The sequence below is a fragment of the Ambystoma mexicanum genome, chromosome 2p (assembly GCF_040938575.1).
Source record: "Ambystoma mexicanum isolate Mex_15411 chromosome 2p, UKY_AmexF1_1, whole genome shotgun sequence".
Taxonomy (NCBI): domain Eukaryota; kingdom Metazoa; phylum Chordata; class Amphibia; order Caudata; family Ambystomatidae; genus Ambystoma; species Ambystoma mexicanum.
Window position 1 is genome coordinate 377,519,501 of NC_090923.1, and position 21,586 is coordinate 377,541,086.

The 21,586-nt window shown below is 44.6% G+C and overlaps 1 protein-coding gene across 24 annotated transcripts in view; it reads left to right on the forward strand.

Moving 5' to 3' along the window:
• The window catches only part of CADPS (calcium dependent secretion activator), a 2,044,505-nt gene that overhangs the window by 433,970 nt on the left and 1,588,949 nt on the right, over positions 1-21,586 (forward strand). For all 24 annotated transcript variants that reach the window (XM_069643727.1, XM_069643719.1, XM_069643721.1 and 21 more), the window contains exon 3: positions 6,389-6,721. In XM_069643727.1, coding sequence (XP_069499828.1) covers positions 6,389-6,721 — 333 coding nt within the window. The remainder of the gene's footprint in view (positions 1-6,388; positions 6,722-21,586) is intronic.

Sequence of the window (21,586 nt, forward strand, 5' to 3'; positions counted from 1 at the left end):
TGTGTCTCCAAAGGTCAGAGTGGTGTTACTAAAGGGAATACGCGCTAACATGAAAGCTCGCATCTTCAGGTCACTTGCCGCAGTTCAGAGACGTGTTGACACTAATCATCAAGCAATCCCCCTGGGATTAAATGAAACCTAGAAGAACAAAAATAGCATGCTCGTAGCCTCACTCTGAGATGACCCCTGTAAGCGTTTTAAGTGCAGAAGGATTTCAGCTTGAATATTTAAAAGACACGTGTATTTGACTACTTATGCAGTAAAGATTCAAAACAAAAATTTGACAAAAATTAGCCAGAGAGGGCCCCAGGTCCGGCTGGTTTTTCCACCCGCTTCTATAAACTCTTCCGGCCCCAACTTGTGGACCCCCTGGTTCGACTCTTCAACTCATTCGCGGCCTCTGGAACGGTCAAACGTTTCTGGTGCCTCATTATCAAAATTAAGTAAAGGGTTTTCTTCAGATCCCATTTAAATTCCTGGTGGATTTATTTTAAAATATGCTTTCAGAATTTTCGACATGGATGTCAACGTCAAGGGTGCAAAGACTGCAGGCACGAAGGAAACGACGGCGGCCGACGCAGTGCAGCTGGCTTTCACTCCAAAACTTTATTTACGGACTCCCGTGCCCGAGGCTCCCTGCCGCCGCACGTAACTTCCCATAACCTGCCCCCCCCCACGCTAGCCCCGCCTCATACATAATGATAAGGAATGCCTGCAATGTGACAATGGACACCCATTGAAAAAAGAATATGCTCCAGTTTGTACCTTTTGGTATCACAGACTGTATCCTTCATGGGGTTTTGAGATACTCTCCATAGTCAAATGATGTCCCCAGCCTTTGTAAAGCAAACTTGAATAAGGACGTGTTTCTATGCTATTTCATGTCGGTGTGAGAGAGGGGCAACTTCATTCCTTTCGTATTGCCATGTATATTTCTGTTTCGTGACAAATGATGTGAACTGTCTTTCCAACATCAAACCTTAAATATGTGTTCATTAACCTACACCACCAGCTCCATGTCTGCAATATGTATTAATGTATGTTATTGTAGTCTGACAGAGTGCTGTTGAAAACGATTCTAGAGCAAATCAGAAGGCTCACGAGCTATACGCCCACTTGAGAGATCCTTTTGCAACTTGCAGTTCATATCCACCAGGGATGATGCAGCCTTTCATCCTTTTAAAGTCAATCCATGCACTACCATTGAGTTGGATAGTAACAGAAACAACGCATGCCATTCCAGAAGTTAGAGAATAGGGCCATCAAATAGGAAACACTGCAGACTGCTTCTTGGCTGCTCCAGTGCCCTGTGAGCTTGAGGGCTGCTGCTCCGGGCTCCCCTTTCACTGCAGCTCCTGCCACATTGGGATCTGCCCTGCTCTCTCACCAGCAAGAAACCACCACTGCACACAATCCCAGCTAGGTCACTTGACTGGATCAGTTGAGCCTGTACTTTAAGTCCAGGTCTTCTGGGTCTGGGCCCAGCACCTCTCCTCACTGCTCCAGCGCCTAGTGAGCTTGAAGGATGCCACTCACGGGACCCATGCAGCTTTGGCTCCTTCGGCACTGGTAGCTCCCCATCCGCTTCTGTTATATGCAAGGACTCACCTCTGGATGGCATCTTTGCTCGATCACCTGACAGGATTATGTGCTTATCTTTGCCCGTATTACCCATCTCTCTGGAGCATCCTCAATAAAAGGCGGCCAATTTCAAGCTATATACTCTTCCTGTTTCCCCCTGCTCACGCATGATGATGCCCTGAGTATTGATTCACTTCCTCTCCCCCTCATCATTTTACCTATTTTCACTCTGATCCCTGATAGCATGCCTTCTGTAAGGCCTACCATGCTCTCCTCTAAGCATTTGCTCTCTTTAAATCGCAATCATTCTCACAATCTATCTAATCTCTCCCTCCCATCATTTCCTGCCTACTCTCTCTGGTCACCATAGGATTGGGCAATGCCCTTTGTGTCTACAACAAATCGCATTTGCGTCTTGACCTATTTCTCTGCCTTAATCTCCAGGGTCTTTGCCTTACAGAGACCTGGATTGTTCCTTCGGATACCTCTATTCCTGTCTCACTCTCTACCCACCCTCGCACATTTCTCCCACACCCCCATACAACTGGTAAAGGTTGAGGCTCTGGTAGTCTGTATCAATCCTCCTGCACCCACTCTACCCTTTCAAATCGTCCAAGGCTATCCTACTATGAATGGCATGTCTCCTTTTTTTCTAACCCTCTTTCTTTAACATGTCTTGTTCTCTATGGGCGATCCAGCCTCCTCCTTAACTTCTTCTCCTGTTTTCTTCTTGATTCCTTACTCTCCCTCTCATATTTCGGGTTGATTTTTTATTTTCTGCCGTCTCTACTAATGCTATAGTGTCTGCTTACCACATCTACTCTTATGAATTTCTTTGTTCTTTTTCATTCGTTTCCCTCTCGTCCTATCCATATCCCTATCCCTCTGCCTTCTTCCCCCATCTCCATTGATTCATCCTCCTTGCTCTCTATTCTTCAATCTCCTCTTCCCTTTAATAACTTCTCTTCTCTTTCCTCCGATCATGCTGTCTCTACACTTTAAATGCCCCTTCTTCCTATACTTGTCTCTTTTTTTTCCTTCCTGCCCTTTCCCCATTCTAGCAAACCTCCATAGCCCTGTATACATCACCCTTTCTTATTGCACTTCAGATTTCCCACCGCAAAGCCGAAAGGCACAGGAAGCAATCCAAATCCCCCCTCAAACGTACTGTTCTTTCGTCTCTTCAGGCCTCCTATGATTCCTCACCACTTCAGTCAAGGAAATGTTATTTCTTTGATTTTAGTAATTCTCACTTACTTTATCCTTGTCATCTCTTACAACTCCTTTATAATTGTCTTTCACCCCACCCTTCTGACCCTAATTTTTCCTCTCATCTCTCCTCTTCGGACTTTGCTGACTACTTCCCTTCTAAGGTGTATGCTCTACACACTTCTTTCACTTCTGTGCCATCCCGTGCTGATCTATCTATTTCCCCTTTTCTTTCTTATCCTCTTTCTCTTTACTTAATGAGTCCAAGACTGGTCACTCAACTGCTTCTCCCCTTGACCCCCTTCCATCCTCTGTAATCTTGTTGGTGTACCATCAACGTATCCCCTAACTCCCCTGTCTCCTCAACGTTTCGCATTCTTCTTCAGGCTTTGTTTTGTCTTAAGGATGCTGTGGTTGTCCCTATACTACCCTTACGCCAGTAAGATAGCTCAGCGGGTTGAGTGCTCGCTATGTGATCTGAGCATGATCTGCAGGTCGCAGGTTCAAATCCCGGCAAGGCCAACTCAGCCTTTCATCCTTCCGAGGTCGATAAATGAGTACCAATTTCAGTTGGGTGATATTGTATGTAAATATGTGCTCTGTAAAGCACTTTGGATTAAGGCACCATATAAATAACACATTATTATCATTATACTAAAAATCACGGCTCTATGTCCCTTCTTCCTTTTCTTTCAGAGTTACTAATGTGTGTTCTCTATGCACAGGTCTCTTCCTTTTTGAATCTCCACTTACACCTTTCCCCCTTTCAGTCTGGTTTAAGAACTTCCCACTGCACCGAGACTGATTTTCTTAACATTTGTAATGACATTCTATCAGCCTGCTCTGCTTAAATAACCATTAGACGGATCCTACCTGATCTGTCTGCGGCCTTCGTTTATGTCTCGACCAGTCTTTCAATGGATTTATGCCTATCTTTCTCATCAAACTTATTCTGTTTTTTGGGCATGTCACAACTCTTCTTCTTGTCCTCTTATCTATGAGTCTCTCAAGGCCCTGCACTTGGTCCCATTTCGTTTTCACTTCACGCTATTCCTCTGTCTGCTCTCATTTCCTCTTATAATCTACTTGTCATCGAGAATTCTCAAATCTTCTTTTTCTTCTCATCTTTTACTGACATTCTTCACAACACTGTTTCTAACTGTCTCACTACCATCCGATACTGGATGTCCTCTCATTTCCTTTACCACAATCCCACAATAACTGAAGTCCATTTTAGTCACGCCATCACTTTACTTACACCCTTGCCTCCACCAACCGGTACTTTTCCTTTCTCCTCCATACCTGTTGCTCCTCAGGTCAAAATATCAGGGTTAGTTTTGATTCTTCTCTCTCGTTCTCTTCACATGTTTAGAATATTACCCAAATGTGTCGCTTTTATCTTTTTAATATACATCCTCATCCTTATCATACCTCTCATTTGCTCTCATTTTTTTTGGTCTTGTCACTACCCATCTTACCCCCCTTTGCTATTTCTATACCTCTTATATCCATCTTCTTTTCTGTCTTCCTGCACACTCTTCTATTACTTTCTCTTGCACGCCTATTTCTTTTCTACTGTTTGACTCTTGCCTGCTTTGTTACATCCTCTATATTGTTTCCTGGTGCATCCACAGTCTTGCTCCTATCGCTCTTCCCATATCACCTAATACTCTCCCTCGTGTTCTTGTCATTCACAATCTCGACATCTTCTCACTGTTCCCAAACCCACTGCTTCCCATCCTGTTTTCAGTCGTTCTCTTTCTTTGCCCCTAAGCACTGGAATTGTCTTCCCTTATCTATTCAATCATCACCTTCACTTCATATAATTTGTTCTTGACTAAAACCTCTTCTTCAGTCTTCACTCTCCGACAATCAGTGTCTTTTCCCTTTGACTTCCTATTAATCTTTGTCATTATTGCCTGATTCGTAAACATGTTCTATACATCCAAATACGAGTACAAATATTAGGTCTCTGTTCTGAGGCAAGATTAGGAATAGTAGTGGAAATTGCTCATAAGGAAGTACATTTCAGATTCTAGGGGCACAGCCTGAGAAGTACTTTTGCTATTTTAGTTGTACTTCCGGGAAGTGAGGATTTGCTCACCATGAGCAAGATTATCAAAACTTTATACCCATGCAAGTGCAATTCATTATTAGCACTAGGCCCCTATAGCAAAAAACATATTCTTTTAATGTATAGTTTGCCCTTGTGCTAAAATCATGCAAATTTGCTTTTGGTTGAGTGGAATACTTTTGGAATCTTGCATTAGGTGCATTGTTAAGTTTAATGAGGAATATATGGTTTATCAGGCATGCCATATTTCTTTTTCAAAATACACCATGCCCTTTAAATGTTGAGTCAGAGGATTTTAACCTGGATTATGTGGCCATAATGACTAGTACCAGATTCCAGGACGGCTTCCGCTAATACAACTTAATCCTGATCTGTGTAGACCATGTTTGGGCCCCTCTGTTTCCACATTTTCAAAATACCATTGCAGTACTTTTCTGTTACCACCAATCGGACATTTTCATCGAAAAACTGGATATGACATCACATGGCAAAATCAAACATTAATATTGAGAAATAATTCTTGAAACATGAACACACCGATTAGACTTAATGAACCACTTCCCCGTTCTTTTGCATTATTTTAAATTAAAACACATTTTCATGAAAGTGTTACCTGAAGTGTAATGTGTTGCCTTGGTAAAACCATTCGGTCTATGGACATTCCATGGATTTTCCTAGTTTTTTTGTACTTGCTTTTCTGAACTCAATGTATAGTGAAAAAGGAAGTTTGGTACGTTTTATTTTCTAGAGACTGAATTGTAGCACGATGAGACATGAGTTTAATTCCCTGAAACCCCACTTGAGCCTGGTGACCCATTAAGGCATTTGGTTAATTTTCTCTATTGATTTAAACATTTCTTTCAAGCCCCACATTTAGCAGAGATCCTGTATAGCTTGATACCAGCACTACTTCACAAAATGTAGCCCTTTATCCCTGCCACAAATATTAGGGCACAAGCAAACCTTTTCTAATCCCTGGCCAGCATGCCAGAACCCATCCAATCACATCTAACGAAGAGAGCTTTTAGAATAGTTACGCCTCCAAACCTGTTTCACCTGGCTGCATCACCGCTAATATATGCAGTTCCATCTAAAGCAGATCTTCCCATGTTTTGCACACCCCTGGAACCGAAGAGGGCCAGCTCTTCATGGAGCACCTTGCTGCCCATGGACCATGTGATAGCACGTGTCACCCATCCCCACCATCCCTCACCCTCTTTCATTGTCTTTCTCCCTCTGTATTTGCACCCGCCAAGGCTTTCTAGCTAGGTTTGTGCTATATAATCTCCAGACATGCAGGCACATAGTTGGTGATCTTCAGCAAATTCTTGTATCTCCTTTGCCATGAGTTCACATGCCTGGCATTACCTGCTACATCTAGAAATGTCCTGATATTATTCTTTGTAAGAGTGATTACAGGTTTCTCATAAACAAATATATTTGCTGTATAAAAGAGAAGCAACATTCTGATTAACCTTCCCACTGCTCGATTAACCTCATTAGTGATCCGGCTGTCTTTTGTAGGTGTTTCTGAAAAGTGATCGTGTGGCCCGCATGGTGCAGAGCGGTGGCTGCTCTGCGAATGACTCGCGCGAAGTTTTTAAGAAGCACATCGAGAAGCGGGTGCGCAGTCTGCCGGAGATCGATGGCCTGAGCAAAGAAACCGTGCTTAGTTCTTGGATGGCAAAGTTTGACGCCATCTACCGCGGTGAAGAGGATCCGCGTAAACAGCAAGCAAGGATGACCGCAAGTGCAGCATCAGAACTGATCCTCAGCAAGGAACAGCTATACGAAATGTTCCAGCAGATCTTAGGAATTAAGAAGTTTGAGCATCAGCTGCTGTACAATGCATGCCAGGTAAGAATTGTAACTGGATTAACTAAGGGGACTTTGTTCCTGATTTGGGGTGCATTATTTATTAAGGAAAAGGCAAGAATGCTGTGTAATGGTATATGCTAATATGCAAGGCATATGCATACACTTGTCATTTCAGGGATGTCCTCAAGGGCTGAAATGCAGCCAGGCATGCCAGTTGTCTAAAATACATATGCATGGTATTTCTTTACATACCATTGATCTATGGCCTGTATTACTGCGCATTTGATCATCTCTATTCTGCCGTTCTAGTATTACAAGTTGTGTTCTTAGGATACAAAACCGCTTAATGAAAAAGTAAAGCCATCCTCTATAATGTTTGCATTAGAAAGCCATCACAAAAACACAGACACTTGAATACCGAGTATCCCTGGTAGACAGACGCTGCACGTTGGGTGAGTCAGACATGACATAAGTCAAAGGATAGTCTATAACGTTTAGCAGTTGGGCCATACCTTGTTGGATTATTATGTTGTACTTTGTTTATCGTACCATTGCCATCACAGTATTAAAATAATGGGAACATGAAGATGGCACGCTTTATTTCTGTTATACTACTAAAACGCCCCTTTGGTGTGTGTGTGTGTGTGTGTGTGTGCCAAAATCTTTACGTGTACATATGTAGTGTTCATATGATGTGTAACATGCTTGATTATATACTGCCATCATGTTGGATCCCTCAACTTGTTAAAGTGTAAGAAAGTGAAGGAATGGCTTTGTGGAAAGGGTGGTGGTGGTTAAGGTGCATACATGCCTCCAAGCAAATGGTAACTACATCCCTGATGCAAATCTACATATTTTAACTTGTTCATTTGGGTGCATTGTGTAGGAGAGTTTATGTTATGTATCATGGATCAATACCGTCCACCTTTTGCAGTGAACTCTTGGTGCCTGTAGAGACAGGAGCAATAGGCTTGCGTCACTGTGTTTTCTAGGCAGCCTTGGAATTTATACATGTCCACATTGAAGACTTGGCCAGTGGGCAAGGTTTACAAGTTTGTTTACTAAAGAATTGTGACTGTTTTGGGATAGGAATAGATTTATGATATGATAGGTTATTTATAATGCGCGTATTACCCAGAGTTTTCTAAGCGCGGACCCGCGGATCAAACCTGTGTTGCTCTGTTTTGTCTTGCTTCCAAGGACAGCATGTTGCACCTGCGCTATCCTCCCTAGACAAGTGAGTTGATTGGAGTGTGGTTGGTGAAGGTGGGTAAAAAGTGAGGGTGTTAGTGGGTTTTGTTTTTTCTGGTGGTTTGCGAAATTAGTTACAAGAGTTTGGTTTCTTTTTGCAACTTTCCATCTGTTGATTTCAATGAGCCCCCAGCTTGTTGTCTATGTTCTGGGACTGTGGCTGCCCTTTGAGGTAAGAAAAACCTTTTCACCTTCACTTACTTACTGAACTCATTTGTTCTGGGGCGACTGGTGAACCCCTAAGGCTGCTAGTGCAGGGAGACTGCATTCCTTTCACGTTTTCCTTTTTGTGTTGTTGTTCACACACTCTGCTTTTAGTGGAGTGTTTCAAGGGTACTTTGTATCCCTTTTTCCCTTTAGCCTGGCAACATTTTATATCTCATTTTGATAGGCCTAGTACAGGCTAGTGGCAGTGAACCATGATTATTATTTTTCTGTTACACTACCCTGAGCCATCTTTGTTTTTTTGTTCTTTTGCCAGGTGGGTTAAGTCCTGTCCTTTGTCCATGTTGCTTTTTGTCCATCGTACTGCCATCTGTTTTCAGAAACTCCCTTGTAAGGGAATACACTTTTGCAGGGCTTAAGCTGACTCCTGGGCAAAGTGCTTTGTGTGACTGGACTGAGTGATACTGGGCTTTGGACCAGCTAGTCTCAATCCACACTTCTTCCAGATGATAATTGCTGCTGGGCAGATGTGGTGTAAAAGGCCATCATTCTGGAGGTTATCAACTGAATATAAAAATCTGCAGATGTGAAAACTCCACTGAATACCTGGAGTTCTGTTGCAAACAGACAACCAGCATTGCCAAATCCATCTATTATTGGAACCCTTCTGCGACTACTGTCACAAGTGAAGAATAGCATAGGTGCCTTCTTCCTTTGGGCTGGTGGGATCAATCAGTTCTGCACCAGTATCCTGCAAGGGGCGAATGTTGGAAGTGTTCCCAGGCCATCTTGTGGGGCTCCCCATCCACTGACCAAGCCTCTATGCTGCAATAGTCGCCGTCCTGATCTAGAACTTGGGAGTCACAGATCTTTGACTTTTATCTCACAAACTCTCTCACCTGGATAGAATATGCCCTGTTTGGAGCCTGTTGCCACCATAAACCAAGCCTGCTGAACGCTGACCTGGGATTCTTCATTGCAGTACTTCTTCTGGCGTGTCCTAGGGTTCCCTCCTCATCATAGGCTTTATCGTTGTTTTTGTCCTGTGGTGTAAGGCACGTCATGCTGCTAGTCTTCTGGTACTGCCCCGTAACTGGAGATCGGAACCGGCACCTTGCCAGCCCCAATTCCGACACATTCAGCCACTGTTTTCACAACCTCTAGAACCCAACCGATGGGACTAATGACAAAATAAGTCTCCTCCGCAATACAGAGTACATCAGGGGTGAACACTTGTCTCTTTGCTAGTGTTAGGCCTCCACTATTAACATTTTTACACTTAGTCCCTTATGGAAAATGTCAAAAAAAGACAACAAAAAGGTCCTGTTGTAATTTTTTAATTCCCTTTTCCATGTGTCACCCAAAAATGTAAAAAAACAGGCCAAAATACGTTTCCTAACACCTACCCTTACCTGTGTTTCTTTTGGGTGTACCCAAGAAGTCTACCTGTTCACATTCAACTTCTCTATCCTAACTGTTTGCGTTCTGTGAAAATTAACTCTTTCCCTCTTTGGGAGTGTTATGTGAATTCATTCATTTGTATTTGTCAATGTATTTTCATTAGACCGCACACAGCAACATGTTTCTTGCAAAGGCAGCACTGACAGGAATGTCAGATGCAGATAAGAAGTTTGACGACTCCTAAACTCGGTGTCAGAGAAGAAAGTCAGTGACAATCAGGGGAGGGGATGAGGAGAGCTGACAGTTGCAAGGGTGGAGGTATCAGTGGCTTAGGGCAGTTTACCAGCAATTGAGAAAGTTTGTGATATCTGCACAGTCATTGCAGTTCATCCCAGTATTTACACTTTGAAATTGTTGGGGAGGTAGTGGTCCCCCAGCCACAGAGGGGAGTGACGTGGTTCAGGGAGAGTATGGTTGAAAGGGATTAAATGAAGAGGAGGTGGTGCTGCTGCAGGAAGGGCAGCCTGGCGGCCACTCACACAGCAGGGTGGCTGTCCTTGCTGGACAGCCAGCCAATCACGCCAGAATGCATTCAGTTCTCCTATGAGACTAAGCACAGGGAGTTTCGGTCACCTCCCTCACATCCAGTCCACCCCAAACACTCAGGCGCCAGAGGAGGGCTTCAGCACTGAAGCCCGCCAAAGGCCAACAAACAAAGGGACCGAACTTGGTTTGGCGTGCAGAGACAAACACAAGAAGGACCTTTCCTAAAAGAAATGGCAAAAAAAGATGACCAGAGTCTGTTTTTACAGATAGGTCTTGGGCGTCATATTGGAAAACATGGCTGACCCGATTTTTAGCTACCGGTGTTCGCGGTCGGGAAAAATCATGGTAGTATGTTTAAAACCACTGCCACCAGCCATTTAAAGGGGGGAGGGTAACATTTGACTGTTACATGAGTGTTTAGACTCAGGGGAAGCTAGGCAACCCCTCCCGCACTCTATAGTAAGATAGTGTGTGCTGGGTCTATAAATTTAAAAAGACTAGTAAAGTCAATTTAACTGTACATGCTCTGGGAGACAGTAGTCAGTCCCAGAGAATGTATTTAAACCTTGGGGAGACTGAAATATGCCCCTATGCCACTGCACTGAGGGTGTTGTGTGACACACAGAAAAAGATGATGCCTTTTGAGTTGTCTTAAAACTCCATATCCAAAGAACACAAAAGTAAAACACACTGAAAAATCAAAAATTCAAAGTCCCAAAATATAACAAAAGAGCTGGAGGGCTCTAAGGTAGAGGGAATTTAGCACTTTGGTGAGAAATCTCCCTAACACCATGCTAGTCAGGTCATGGGCATGGCAAGGGGGAGACAGTTAGTGTTACCTGAAACCCCTGCAAAAAGAGCACCGGGGAAACCTAAGTAAGAGAGAGAGCCCTGGGCAGAACCTTTATGAGCAAGCACTGCCACACATGGCACAAGTATGTATACGAGGAGCGCACATCATGTGCCACAGACCCTGTTGGTCATCACCCTCATCACACACCAATGGCTATGACTTGGGAATATCAGATGATATTGTACATCATTTTCAGTCATTCAATAAGCAAACCCATTGCCCCCTAGCTCCTGGCCATATACATTCCTGACCCTCAGCACTTGGCCCTGCACAGCCTGACCCAATGGCATCATCAATTAGCAAGGGTGTTGAACCTACGTTTGGGTCCTTTAAATCAGTAACACGTCATATAAGGATGGGGATGCAGAATAACTCTTACACCAAATAATAAGACTGACTCAGGAAGTTGGCAAAATGTCTCCTCTGACTGTTTTATTTTCTGTTATTTAAACAGGGAGTTACAACAGACACCAACGGACGTTCAATCGTACTGTCAATCATATTGCATAAAAAACACACTTAAGTACTAAAAATTAATCATGAGTGAATTCATACTACATGGCAAACTAAACCTATGGGAGATTGAGATAGGTTCAAGGGGAACATCTAAGTATACTTTCTTTAAGGGATCGGGATGTGATTGGGTCTCTACAGTCAGGTGGACAATTTATGCCCACCCCTAGTGCAAGCCATCCTCATCAGTTACTAGATACACGGTACACCATTGGCTATCAAACTATAAGGTCCTTCATTATGTGGCTTTCTACAATTGGTTGTCACGCTTGTATCATCCTGGAACATTCGATTCACTAGCAGCTCATAAATTGGTACCCCAGATGCTTGTGGGTGGACTTGACCATGTCTCCCTACCCAATTAGCCCAACATCTCTCATCACTCATGCCTTCTGTCATTCAGATGGTCTTTGAACCTGGCCTTGCAAAGTATCACTGCTCCTGAGAATAAAAGGCAGTATGGGCACATCCTTATCGTAGCTCAGGTCTGCACATCCACTCTTATTTTTATCCTTGGCTCACATGATAGCGGACTGTATTTCGGCCTGTTTGCAGCATTTAATTGTCTTGAATTAATAAACTTGGCACTCATGGTATTCTTTCTTGCACCTTAACAAGGGCTGATTCAGCTTCTGCTGTTCACTGTTCTTTAAGGATACATAACCCGTTCTTGGCTGCCCCATCCTTTGACACAAGGCCAGACTGCTATTCCAGGCCTTTCCTCGATCTTCAGCTGTTTTCTTACTGCGACACACAACCCTCCGAACCTTTCTTTCTTCACGGGTCTGAGCTTACTAAATATGCAACATTGATGTCCAGAATTCTATATAATGGCAGCACCGTCTGCAGTCTACTCACTACGTATAGCCAGCCTTTATGATCACATAGTCTACTTGCGTTACAGCATTTGTAAAGTTATAAAACAGCTTGCATTTTCTGCAGTGCTCTTCACACGTGCAATCTTCATTCCGCATATGAAAGTTTACTCAATTCTTTACTTCGTCATCAGATTCTGTACGGTCTATGCATCTTCTGCTTTGAACCTCCTTCTCAGTGTGTCACGCTCATTTCTTGTGACGTCGACAGCCTCTTTTCCTCTCATCTTCATATTCCTTCGGGGATCTCCTCTAAGAGATTGTCATCTCTGCGAGGATACAATATTTAGGGGATTCTTAATGGATACCTTTTCTCGAAGACTCTCCGTGGAATAAGGACAATCGCTGGCATTGCGCATGTCGCAATTCCCTGTTTCCAGCATATAGGCAAGATTGGGGTGGGACTTCCTGTAGAGGCATTCAGCTGCTTCTCTACATTGTGGATTTTCTATCACTTGCAGCTTGGCCTCCTATTGGTGAATTGCAGGGTGTGGTGTTGCTTGTGCATGGATTAGAGAATAATGAGGCATGCAGGCACAAACTACCTGTATTGTGACACCTGTAATACAGGGGGCGGTTGACAACACTGCAAAGCAGGTTTAGCACCAACCTACTCTTTTGTAGTAACCCGACAAGAGGTTTACACTCAGAAAGTCCAGAATTAAATGTGGGAGTGGTACCACTTGTAAAGTAGAGCCAAATAAAAGGAGGAGGATTACCAATTTGAGAGATTTCAGTGTTGGGTCATAGCCCACAGGTATGTAGAGCCAAATAGCCTGAGACACAACTTCCAGGCAGTATAATGTCTCCATTAACTAGGCTGAATAAAGTAAGTATTGGTAACCACTGCTAGATAGAGCCAGATAGAATGAAGAAGAACTACCAAGGATTTAGAATCATTGGGTTTTGGGGTGAATTGGACCATAGATGTCTTCACTGAGTACAGTTTCAACTGTTAAGTGGGCTATATAAAGATTAAGCCAAAAATTAGGCGGAGAAAGTAAATCTGAGTAAACTTACCCTTAAGAAAAAACTCTACTGTAAAGGAAGGAGAAACTAAATGTAACTAACATTTTACTTGAGGAGAAGCAGACTTTGCGTGTAGTAAAAAGTAAACATTATCATAAGGAACTCTCATTTATCTCATCTTTTAATTGTGTTGTTTGGTCTATAAATTACAGGACCATGCGTGCCTTCCTGTGTTATCTTCAGAGACAGGATGCTAATTCATTTTTGTGAAAGTAAGCTCTCTCACATGTGTGCCTTTGAGCTTCCAACATCTAGCACCCAAAAATTGGAATGCCCTGCCTACATAACTCAGAAAGGAAGCATCATACACCATCTTCCGTAAAGCTCTCACGAACAGAATCTTCAACTAATCATTGTGCGTTAGATGCCCGTCACTCCTCAGGTACCACAGCTAGTGTAGCTACATATATCTCCTGTAAGGCTGATCAGGTCCCCCTGTAACCAAGGACCCATCATGCCTCTCACAATACTACAGTCAATGTTATATTATTGCTTTGCTCTCCTCCTATCTAACCTTCACTGTAATTCTTCTCCAAAGTATAAACCTCTCAGATCTAGTTCCACTTTAATGAAGGAATGCCTGTCCAACCCCACAATGTAACTTGAAACTCCCTCTGTATTTCTCTGCAATGTCATATTCTATACTCTCCTCACAACTAAGTAAACCTACTGTAACAGTGCCACGATTCCCAAGGGCTGCTGGGTGCAATATAAGTATAAATAAATAAATAAATAAATAATGTGGTCTGAGACAAGAGCCCCAGCCAAACTAAATATTCATTAATAATGCTTGCTAGCCAATGGCAGTTTGTGGTTTCCACAGCCAAATGAACAGGTACAAATTGACACATGGACTGCTTTCCAAGCCAGAATTGCATTGTATCATCATCACTACCCTTTTGACAAGTGTCCAGAACATAGAAATCAACCATCAGGTCTGCTCTGGGCTCGCTGAGAAATTGTGGTGTCCACTGAGGTTGTCATTAGCGAAAGATAATGAGTGTGCACAGTCCGACTACTATAAATGAGTGTTTGTTTTTATCCTCCCTCAGTTCCTTTTTGTAAAATGATATTAATCTGGATAATTGAGATACATCCAGTGTTATGGCATCTGAGCTGGTGCAACTGTGAATCGACTCTTTGATGACAGGTGTTGGTGGATCCAAGATATCTTGAGAATTACATGCATTCATATCATCCGGGTTATGGATGGCAGGATAGACAGAATAATGATTATTATTTAGTTATTCATGTATTTGTTTGCTTGTTAGGCGCTTATAGAGCAAGTAAAATGCTGTTTCAAAGTGCCCACAGTGCGGGTGAGGGAACAAGGGAGTGAATTTATTACAAACACACTATTTAATAAGAGTATTGGAGGAAAAAGGAAGGAAGGACAAACCTATTAAACCTAGTGAGTATTTAGAACGTGCAAGTGCAGCAAGGAAGAGGGAAGATGAAGTGCTTGGGTTTTTGAGCGCTACATGGCCAGGGCCACGTTAGGAGTAAGTGTGAAACCTCCAGGGTGGAGGGAGTGCTAAGGCAAGTGCTGAGGGAAGACAGGAGCTGGGTAGATTGGGTGTAGGAGGTCAGCGGCCCGATAATGCATAAGGGCTCCAGACACCAATAACAGCAACTGTGGAATTAGCAGAGAAGTGAAGAAGGGAAGGAGGAGGTAAAGAGGAAAGTCTTGAGCAGATTCCGGAATTTAAGGAAGTCCTGCTCACGGCACAGAGGCAGAGGGATGCTGTTCCATAGGAGGGAGCCAGCTGGGGAAAGCAATCAACCACCTACCTTCTGTTTAGCAAAATGCTTTATAAACAAAGAGTTGGTGCCAGAGGAAAGTAGTGGTCTAGAGGGAGAGTATTTAGTAAGATACATTTGAAGATAGTGTGGTCCCCGGCCCTTGTGAATGATGCACTGGGATTTGAATTTAATCAACAGGGAGCCAGTGAAATCTTTTTAGGGCAGGAGAGTTGAGGACCCTGGGCTTAAGGCCAAGGATACATCTTGCTGCCCTTTTCTGGATTAGCTGGAGGGGTCGCAGAGTGGAAGAAGGTAGATTCAGGAGGAGGCTATTGCAATAGTCAAGCCCAGAGAGAGCCATGTCTCGGGTAACATTAAGCCTCTGGAGGAAAGTGAGAAAAGGGAGAATTCCTTTGAGAAGGAAGAGCCGAAAGTGGGACTTCTTGGCAATGTTCTGATTGTGAGGGAGGAAGGTGAGAGAGGAGTCGAAGATGACTCCAAGGTGTCTGGCTTCAGAAGAAGGAGCAGGGGAAGAGCCCATGAGGTAGGCCAGAGTGAAGGGAAGACAGAGGGAGCAAGGGTTCTGATGGGAAGGATCTCAGTTTTACAGGTATTGAGGCATAGATCACTAGAGGTGCACTAGGACTGGATGGCAGATAGGTAGCCAGGGATGATGGAGGGTGAAAGAGGGTCAGCAGGAAGTTTGAAAAAGGGCTGTGTGTCGTCTGCATAACACTGGAAGTTGGAGGAGCAAGAGGAGATGAGGCAGGTAGGAGCAAGGTAGATGTTAAAGAGCCAAGGGGAGATGCTTGAACCCTGGGGGACACCAGAAAGTGGAGACGGAAGTAGGAGAGGAGAAGGTGCCTACGATGACACGGGAAGAGCGGTCAGTAAGAAAGGATGTCAGCCAGTCCAGTACCCGTTCCAAGATACCAAGGGTATTGTGGAGCCTTTGTAGGAAGATGAAATGGTTGACTGTCAAAAAGCAGAGGAGATATTGAGGAGGATGAGGACAGCAGGGGAGTTGGAGTCCAGAGATGCAAGCAGTTGTGCATGGGTGAAGAGCAGTTTCACCTCCTCTGGATGCTGGTAATCCAGATTGATGGTCTTGGAGACCATCACTGAGTCCAGTATGATAGTTGAGTTGGGGCAATGCCAACTTCTCCAGGAGCTTCTGCAGGAAAGGGGTTATAGAAATAGGGCGGTAGTTGGCAGAGCAGGTAGGGTCTACTGAAGGTTTTTTAGTAGTGGGCATACAAGGGAGTGTTTAAGGGAGGAGGGGATAGGATCCAATGACAAATGAGTGATTGCATGGAGCGGACAATTCCAGTAATTCCTTCAGGTGTGACAGGGGAGAACAAGGGGTAGGAGGAAGCCTCTGGAGGAAAGTGAGAAAAGGGAGAATTCCTTTGAGAAGGAAGAGCCGAAAGTGGGACTTCTTGGCAATGTTCTGATTGTGAGGGAGGAAGGTGAGAGAGGAGTCGAAGATGACTCCAAGGTGTCTGGCTTCAGAAGAAGGAGCAGGGGAAGAGCCCATGAGGTAGGCCAGAGTGAAGGGAAGACAGAGGGAGCAAGGGTTCTGATGGGAAGGATCTCAGTTTTACAGGTATTGAGGCATAGATCACTAGAGGTGCACTAGGACTGGATGGCAGATAGGTAGCCAGGGATGATGGAGGGTGAAAGAGGGTCAGCAGGAAGTTTGAAAAAGGGCTGTGTGTCGTCTGCATAACACTGGAAGTTGGAGGAGCAAGAGGAGATGAGGCAGGTAGGAGCAAGGTAGATGTTAAAGAGCCAAGGGGAGATGCTTGAACCCTGGGGGACACCAGAAAGTGGAGACGGAAGTAGGAGAGGAGAAGGTGCCTACGATGACACGGGAAGAGCGGTCAGTAAGAAAGGATGTCAGCCAGTCCAGTACCCGTTCCAAGATACCAAGGGTATTGTGGAGCCTTTGTAGGAAGATGAAATGGTTGACTGTCAAAAAGCAGAGGAGATATTGAGGAGGATGAGGACAGCAGGGGAGTTGGAGTCCAGAGATGCAAGCAGTTGTGCATGGGTGAAGAGCAGTTTCACCTCCTCTGGATGCTGGTAATCCAGATTGATGGTCTTGGAGACCATCACTGAGTCCAGTATGATAGTTGAGTTGGGGCAATGCCAACTTCTCCAGGAGCTTCTGCAGGAAAGGGGTTATAGAAATAGGGCGGTAGTTGGCAGAGCAGGTAGGGTCTACTGAAGGTTTTTTAGTAGTGGGCATACAAGGGAGTGTTTAAGGGAGGAGGGGATAGGATCCAATGACAAATGAGTGATTGCATGGAGCGGACAATTCCAGTAATTCCTTCAGGTGTGACAGGGGAGAACAAGGGGTAGGAGGAAGGGGGAGAAGGAGTGGCCAAGGGGGGTAAGGTGGCATGGGATGAGTTGGGAGGGTGGGTAGCAAGGGTGTTACCTAAGGGGAGAACTCTTATACTCAAACCAATCAACTCTCCCTAGCCAGAGGTGGTGAATGTAGATCTCCCACACTGGCTAAAATGTATGTATCATTTGTATTACACACTTTGCCCACCCCTGGAGTACCGAGAACCTCCTAACTATTAGAAGTTAAGATTACATGGTGAATAATATCAACAGACGCTTCTGGGTGGGCTCCCAATAGTTTGCCAAATCCTCTCCTCTATGTCATGTATAACAGGGTCATTGTCATTGCTTTGTTTGTGCAAAACTTCAGGGAGGACATAATTGTGTCAACCCTCTTACTTGTCATATCTTGGAACGTCATTAAGCCTGTTATGATTTGGGCCTTCATTTCCCATGCAACTTGCATTGTTATCATTTGAATACAGTGTCGGGGGGAAATTCTGCCGGGGTCGGCCGGGCCGTCCGCAGACCTCCGGGCAGGGAGGCCCCAACTCCTCCCGTATATCCCAGATGAGATAGAGTATGAGACACACACAAGGAGCAAGGCGACTCTGCTGTTTATTTGCACAAAACGGCAGGGATGGGTCAAGGAGCGTACGCGTCCGTCCTGACACACACATAATCGTGGGGCTCGCAGGCCCTTTTTACTGCATTATGACGCGCTACTTGCGTCACTTCAGAAAGTTAACAAAAAACCTATCGCCACTCTTAATTGGTTGCTCGAGTGGTAGGGTTAGTATAGTACACATATAGAGAATGATATTAGTGGACAAGGTGTAGTCAGGTGGTATATCTGGGTTGTCCCTATAATTGGATACATAAGAATTGTTACATGAAGGCTCCTGAGGATTGGCTAGTGTTACTGACGTCTGAGATAAGAGCCCCATGTTCTGATTGGTGCATCCGTGAGCTCCCCAGCCTGGGACCACCGTTGTTCCCAGCTCTCGGTGTACCTGTGTTTGCAACAATGTTTCAATATGGGTACGTGCAGACAATGTGAGGATTTATTCATAGGTGGAAGGCTGACCGCTCCCACTGTAGCAGGTGTCCATTGAGCCTTTCAAGTGTCTCGGCCTGTGTCTCGTAGCGAGGGACCCAGACACCTTTTCTCTCCTGGGTTTTGGCATCTCGTCAGATTCGGCTTGGTCACGTGAGGCGGGACCGTGTTTGAGGCAGAATTCTGCACAATTAATATTGCTTTTCCACTGTGTGTCTGGTTTAATTTGTAGATATGACTTTAACGTTGGTACGCGGAGTGCGAGGTTGCAACATCGTGCCTTTGATGATTTGTTCTTGGATGTGGGCTTGCAACATTGCGACCTTGGCTGGTTGCTCCATCGGGTTCTTTCTGCAGGATCAGCAACCTGACTCTTGCTTTGTTAATGTCCACAGGAGCTCTTGTTTGCGGCCTACTCGGGCCTGGTGCTTAAGTAGTCTGTTTGGTTCATAGGTGCTTTAGATTATAGTAGCATACATTTCCATGACCAGTATCGTGTTTCCATTATACCTCTCATGGTGGTAACGGGTTTCAAGGGAAGCGTGAGCAAGCGTTATAGATGAGTTCATGATGCATCTTGCGTTTCTGCATTCTGAAAGCCTATGTAAAAATAATAAAGATGCACGTCCGTGAATATGCCTGTCGCCTACGTCAGAGCACTGAGTATGTTCTTCGTGTAGATTGGTGTGGAAATGTTAAGTGTGTATACTTGTACAGATGTGCTTCCCGTTGTCTAGGTCGTCATGGCATCTCTAGCGACGTGTGGTTTTTAGTCTAGCTGATCCGAGCCGCAGGGGTCGGCATGGCCAGTGCGGGCTGTTGGGCAGGCAGGTGGACACATCCGTATGTTCCTGTACCAGGGTACCTGGTCGTCTGGTAAATGGACAAACTCTTCTCGCGGCGGGTGTCTGGGCCGTGACCCTCTAGGCCAAGCGCGAGAGGTGAAGGACGGGAGCCTGTTCTTCCATTCTCCCACTTCAGTCCCCCCTCTGGTCGACCTGTCGACCACAAACATATCCTTCTCGTTATCTCCTCTTACCCTCCATATCTTAGTTATCCCTCCGAGATGTCCATAATGGTTTACATGATCTTCAAATGACCAATACATGTATTCACATGTTCCTCCAGGAGTACAGTATACCCATCTTCCTATGTAGCTCCTGGGGTTCCTTGGGTTCTCAATCTTCACTGATGGTGGGTCTAGATGATTGGTGATGATTTGGGTGCGCAACTTCTCCCTTTCTTGTATTATCACACCTGTATGCTGGCCGTCATCTGCTGGCATTAAGGGGTGCATTCCCACCATTTCCAGCAACTCGTCAGTCGTGCGTGCTTTCCGGGCCTTCCAAAATCTAATTATGATCAGGGTAGCTCCAGCCAAAATAGCACATCCCACTATTATTTTCAGTCCATCTGACAGCCAAGATGGCATCCATGACCATAATAGTGAAAACCAGCTCTTATCCTTGTTTACACCGTTACTTTCGTCCATCATTTTGGAGTGCATCTGGGCCAATTGTGAAACTGCTTCTGTCAGTGTACCATTGTCAGCATCGTTGGCAGGTATGAACGTGCAGCAAGATTGTCCTATTTTTGCACAAACTCCTCCTTCCATTGCTGTGAGAAGGTCCAATACATATCTGTTCTGGAGTGCTACCATCCTTACAGCTCGCAGCTCCTCTTTAATTGCGTTGAACCCATTTACTGTTGAATTGATGGTCATCATTAGTTCCCACCTTGTTATTTGGAGCCATTTTGCGTTTGCGTATGCCTGCAGTCCCGGATGTATTATTGAGGAGAAGAACATTGCTGCTCTGCTGAATAGTCTGTGTTCTGGCGGTATTGATGTTAGTTCCGTTTCCGACCTTCCCCACAGGTAATTTCCTGGCAATGGCTCTCCTTGTCTTTTTCTCCTGTTTAGGACAGTATCATTGCTGTTGGTCCTGTTTCCTTGCTCCTTCTGAAGTGGTGCAGATCTCTTTCTTCTCTTATCCCCTTCATCCATTTTAGGAAATTTCGCCACATCGACATGCTTCTTAGGTACCACTAGTGATGGTACATTGACGTGTACCATTGTGCACACACCATTCCACAGGGGAGGCAGTGTATGATATGCCTTTTCTCCACAGGCCCAATAATGGTCCATTATTACTGCTGTTCCCGCTCCCCCCTCAGGCAACTCCATCACGCTTGCACAATTGGTGTTATATCCTACGTCCACCTCTCCTTTATGCTGGTAGCATACTTTAGGCGCAGTCAATGGTAGTATAGTTATCGGGTCTTCATCTTCTTCTACCCACGTGAGCATTGGTACATACTTGATCCACGTCGTCCAACATTGATGATTGTGTGTCTCGATAGTTGAGATAGTTTCTTTTGTTACCATGTTGCTGCCAATCACTCCTATCTCCCAGCTGTTGCCCAGGAACACCTTTCCTGTTATCGTCAGTAGCGGCCTCTCCCAGCATCCTTGTTTACCCGGAACTTCAGTTGCGTACCAATCACATGGTAGATACTGCAGTGTTACCTTCTTTGTTTCTCCTTTTGCAGGGCCACTCGTTATGTACCTGAATGCTTCAGCATGTAAACTGGTCTTGTGATAACTCAGATAGGTCTTGAGGAAGTTGTTTTCATATGGGTATGAGTCTCGTGTTTTCCATGTCATGTGCACTACTGTTCCTTGAAATCTTCCTTTCGTTTGGAACAGGGCCAAATATATTATGCACTGTGCTGTTTTTTCATCTATTTCTGTGGCAACAAATGTTCGTGAAGCGCTCATGGCGTATGGTATTAATGAGCAAACGTAACAGCTATCCTCAGTTGTCTGCTTACCAATGCGGGTCATGTGTTGGTACCATATGTTGTTTGTGACGTGTGCTGAATCTTGTACATAATTATCAATACCTTTATTGTCTGAGTACGTGCTGCGTTTAACTCTATTTTGCTTGGGTGCAAAATTACGATTACCACCTGACGTAACACCTGTTGCAGCAGGGGACGGGGGTATATTAAGTTTGGGTGCAGCAATAAAATCAATAGCATAGCTGTACTGCCAGACAGAGGCAGCCAAGAATCCGGTGATCATAAAAATCCCTATTATTTTTATTACATATGCTAAT